The sequence below is a fragment of the Sinocyclocheilus anshuiensis genome, unplaced genomic scaffold (assembly GCF_001515605.1).
Source record: "Sinocyclocheilus anshuiensis isolate Anshui unplaced genomic scaffold, SAMN03320099.WGS_v1.1 scaffold183, whole genome shotgun sequence".
In the NCBI taxonomy this organism is placed as follows: domain Eukaryota; kingdom Metazoa; phylum Chordata; class Actinopteri; order Cypriniformes; family Cyprinidae; genus Sinocyclocheilus; species Sinocyclocheilus anshuiensis.
Window position 1 is genome coordinate 4924957 of NW_015548309.1, and position 5391 is coordinate 4930347.

Consider the following 5391-nt stretch of genomic DNA (forward strand, 5'->3'; position numbering starts at 1 on the left):
ATAAAAGGCGCTTTTTCCCCCGGGGCGACTATATATATATATATATATATATATATATATATATATATAAAGTTTTACACATTAAAACTACTTGCATTACAAACTACATGTCACTTTGTAGACTGCATAATAAATATTACAAACTTTACAATCCCTGACTTTACGTTATAAATGGCAAGCTTTACAAACTAAACATACAACATGCTGTGCAATACACATTTTACACTACACAGTACAAACTATCTACTTTACAAATTACTTGCATTGCAAATTACACAGTACACACTTTACAAACTACATATAATGTTTTTCACATGAAAACTACTTGCATTATAAAGTACACAGTAAACACTTTACAAACTTTATATAACATTTTACACATAACAACTACTTGTATTACAAATTATGCAGTGTAAACTTTACAAACTATATATAACATTCTGCACATTAAAAGTACTTCTGTTACAAAGTACGCAGTACACACTTTACAAATCACATTTTAAATGCTACAAACTACACAAAATACATTTTACAAAATGTTCACTTTACACATTAACTGCTCAATATAAACTTTATAATTCCTGCTTGTCAAGCTAAACACATTACAAATCACACAGTACACACTTTTTAAACCAAACACATTGCAAAATATACATATTTTGAATGTTGCATGCATGCAAACTATAAAAGACTTTACAAACTAAACACATCGACTGCTTAATATATGCTTTGTGAACTACACACATTACAAACTGCACAGTATGCATGAAAAGTTAACTTTACAAACTATACACAATATCAACCACACAATATATGCTTCATAAACTAAACACATTGCAAATGAAATAATTCCTGCTTTACACACTACTTAAGTTCTAAATGACACAGTAAATTACACAAGATACATTTTATAAACTACAAAATGCTCACTTAAACTAAACACATTATAAACTGCACAAGATACGCTTTACAAACTACATACATTACAAACTACTCAATAGTTTTAGTTTGTAAAAGCATGTATTGTGTAGTTTGTAGGGTTGTTTGACTAATTCTATTGTAGTTTTTAGCATATATGTTTTGTAGTTTGTAAAATGATTTTGTAGTTTGTAAAGTGTGCATTGTGTAGCTTGTAATATAGTCATATATGCTTCTCAAACTAAACGCATTACAAACTACCCAAAATGTACTTTACAAACTACTTTCTGAGTGCATATATAGTTGTATTTTTGTACACTCTGTCTATCTGTCAGAAAACAAACTAGACAAACAGACTGGATTCATGCATCATTCTGTCTGTCTGAGTTTCTGAAGCATCAGGCCTCTGATCAGCAGTGCCAGAGAGCAGAAGGCAGCGGTTTCTCTCCCACTCTCAGTCCCCTGACACATCCGCTCTACAGCAAACTCCAGTGTCTGCAGGCAGTGTTCCTGCATGAGCTCTTTATCATGACCCAACAGATATTTTTACCTCGGCCCGGACCGGTTGTGTGGGAGCAGCGTATGTTGTCAGGAGCCATCCTCCGTTTAGCCGTGCAGTCGTGGAGTAGGAGGACGTGTGTTTGCTTTGCTTGTCTCGTCCCTCCTCTCCTCTGATGAATAAGTCATGGAGCTTTGTGCTCAAGCACCACGAAAATTTGTCTCAAAGTGGATCAGAGTTGCTGTCAGTGCAGGAAGAGGAACAGGAAGGCGAGCGAGGAGAGAGAAGAACGGCGTGTGTTCGTGTTAAGATGCTGATTATCGAAAGGCATTGGTGAAGCGTGCCTCTGCTCTGCCTACATCCTCTTCAGAAACGATATCAATATTTGTGCAATTCATGCACAGATTGCCAATCTTCCTTAGGCTGCTGTCAGGCTCGTTTTTGACAGTTTTTGCATATGCACGTCCTGACCAATCAAAAACTTTCTTTCCAAACTCTCAGCACATTGTGTGATCTCATGCCACAATCGGTGTATTTATTTTCTAAGGCAGCTAAGTGAATTTTAAGCTATTTGGTTTTACGAAAACAATGCTCAAGGTTCAAGATACAATTAAATGCCGCAAAGCCAAGCAAAAATGCAATCACGTTTGTAATCAAATTTTATTTTAGATGAGAAAACTTTGAGCAGATGTGCAGCGTCACAGTTAATTTTGTCAGTGAAATTACTTTAAAAAGATTTTTTGACAGGGTTTTTAGATTTCATCAATGATAACAAACGTGAAAGGATAATTATATGATTTTAATTATTATATACTGATTAAACTGACAAATTTAACTCTTCACAATATTAACAATGTTTTAAAATGTTTATTTAGAAGAAAAATAGAATTTATTAGTATTGAAGGTTGTATTTAGTGTAATAAATCTTTTGTTTAATGCAGGTTTCACTTCATATTTTTAAATATAATTCATCTTAATCTTTATTGTAATATTAAATATAATAATCTAAATATTTTAATGGTGTATTTGGTTGATTAAATCTTAATGCATGTTTCAATTAATATTTTTTAAATACATAATAGTATTATATTTGTATTATAATATTCTAAATATTTATCAGTTGTTTAAAGTTTGTAAAAAAATAATTATTTTTCAGTGTTGCATTTAGTTCAATAAATGTTTTGTGTCATGCATGTTTTAATTCATATTTTAAATTGATCATAATTTAAATATTTTAATTGTAAAGTTTGTAAAAAAAAAATATTTTTCAATGTTGGATTTAGCATACAAATATTTTGTTTAATGCATGTTTCAATTCATATTTTTAAATATATTTTAGTATTTCTTATAATATTGTCAAATGTTTACATTTTTTTTTTTTTTTTTTACCTTTCTCACATAGTTTTGTCATTTTGCACATTGTCAACTAAAATGTTATTTATGGTTACTAAAATTATATGCCATTTTAGGGTAAAACAGACTTGAATAATTATGCTATTAAATATTGACTTAATTTAGAAGTTATTTTCATTTTCAACACAGGTGCCATCATATGGAAATAGGAAGTTTATCAACTGGCGCAATGGACGTTTCCAGTGTTGGCAGTTGTTTTTATTATAATGAAAGTGATTATATATATCAATACTCCTAGATTGTTGTGTGTTCAGTTAAATAAGCTGAGCGAAACGAACTGCTGTAAAATGTAAAATAAGATTAAATTTGGTTTGCCAATACCCTACACTGTGGCAGATAATTGAGCTGGTTTTCTGCATCCAGCCAACATCGTTTGGAGCTTCTCGTGTTCAGCAAATAGAGACATGACATTTGTGCTTGTGCATTTTGGCGCTCGGAGCTCTTTATTGATTTCTGCTCTGTCAGTACAAAGGTGCGCATGCCAAACCTTTCAATGCTGCCTATAAAAGTGCCAAGCCGATCTCACCAGCTCCTGGAAAAAAGTAGCGCTCGTAACTCTCAGAACGGTCTTCAGAAAGTGTCCTGGCACACGTGCGTCTTCCCATCTGTTTTCCTGCATTTCCTGTTGCTGATGCGCGCTTGCGGTAATTATTTCCGAGCGATCGGCAGATGACGAGTGATGAAAAATTAGAGGCGTTTAATGATCAGCCGGAGCGAAAGGTGAAAGCTTTTGTGCTGTGACGAGCTTTTATCATATGCTAATGAGTCAGTGTTTAATTATCGCCTGTAGCTCAACAGGAAATCATCACAAAGTCAAAGCCGAGCCTTATTAGCATGATTGTATTATAAAACTCTTATTCAAGTGGAGTTGTTTTGTATATCGTTGACCTTTCTGTGACACCAATTTCTTTGTCTTCAGGTATTACGTCCTTCCAAACGTTACCAAGGAGCATAAATAATATTTAAATTAATATAGAATTCATCAATGTATAATTTAATGTCTAAATGAACATAAATTAATTAATATATGATTCACTAAAATCAAATTCACTAGCACATTCACACAGCAAATGTTATTTATTCACAGCAATTAATAACATTTTAAAATCTATTCCCATAGAAAACAATTATTTAAATTGTAATAACATTTTACAATATTACTGTTTTTACTGTATTTTGGATCAAATAAATGCAGCCTTGGTGAGACTTTTTTTTCCCAAAAAATATTTAACAATTTTACTGACTCCAAACATTTTTCCCAAATTCTATTTTATTTTTATTTTTTTTCAATTTGAATTTTTCTGGACTCCAGTTTTTCATGGTTTAATTTTTCTGGTCTCTGTTTTGGTGGTTAAATTAAACTTTAGTTATCAAAAAGCATGTCTAATTAATTAAAATCATAAAACATACACAATTTAACAACAATTTATTAAAAGTTTCACAAAAATTAAATTTTTTAGGGCCCTATGAAATATGTTTAATTTTTTCTTAAGTTCTGTTTTAATTGTACCAAATTTTCTGTATTATTTTTAAATAATTATTTAAAAAGCATGTCTGATGAATTGAATTCATAAAAACTTAGTTTGTTAATTTCTTTTATGATAATAGGGCCCAATGAAATGATTTTTTCCCACACATTCTGTGTTGTCTTAATTCTTCTTGAACTCAAACGTATAAAACTTTAATTTATCTTTTAATCAAATGAAAATTAAACCCTTTCATTTTCTCATTTTTCAAGTGGAGTTCGTGATGCCAGTTTCTTTGTCTTCCAGCATTACGTCCTACCAAACGTTACCGAGGAACATGCCGAGCCACCGTGCGCAGATGGTCCCGCGCTATCCCGAGGGCTACCGGACGCTCCCGCGTAACATGCTGCGGCCGGACAGCATCTGCAGCGTGGCGGGGTCGATGTACGACCGGGCGCTGCAGCCTCCGACTGCAGAGAAGCGGCACTCCATACGGGACGACACCATGTGGCAACTGTACGAGTGGCAGCAGAGGCAGGCACACAGCCGGATCGGATACGGGACGCTGCCCAGCCCCAAAACCATGGGCCAGCTCGCCGAGTCCATCCCCACGTCTCCTTCCCACGGATCTCTGGCCGGTTACCACACCTTCTCTCCTAATCGGCCCCTCAACCCGGATTCCCGCTCTGAAGTTTCCTCGCCGGTGTTTCGTGGGGACATGATGATTGAGCGCCGCCACCGGCCGCACCTCTCTAAGGTAAAGAGCCACACAGGGTTCCCACTGTATGGAGAAACTGGGAAAATGTAAAATAATTAGCATTTCCAAGCCTGGAAAAAAACAGGTTTAGTGTTAGTGGTACCAGCTTCAGGTTACATTTTTAAAATATATATTTATATTTAAATTAATAAATAATATAATATATAAATAGTATATCAATTATTTTAATGTATAATAAAGCTATATAATAAATATGTATAATTTATCTATTAACAACATAATATATAAATGAACAGAAATGAATAAATATATACATTAAAGAATAATTCACTAAAATCAGTTTCACTAAAATGTTTACATTTTTTTATACATATTTA

General features: G+C 33.4%; 1 protein-coding gene across 17 annotated transcripts in view; it reads left to right on the plus strand.

Annotated features, from left to right (window-relative positions):
• Positions 1 to 5391, plus strand: part of LOC107656381 (pleckstrin homology domain-containing family A member 5-like) — a 146377-nt gene that overhangs the window by 111755 nt on the left and 29231 nt on the right. For all 17 annotated transcript variants that reach the window (XM_016444210.1, XM_016444214.1, XM_016444197.1 and 14 more), the window contains one exon: positions 4603 to 5053. In XM_016444210.1, the coding sequence (XP_016299696.1) occupies positions 4603 to 5053 (451 nt within the window). The remainder of the gene's footprint in view (positions 1 to 4602; positions 5054 to 5391) is intronic.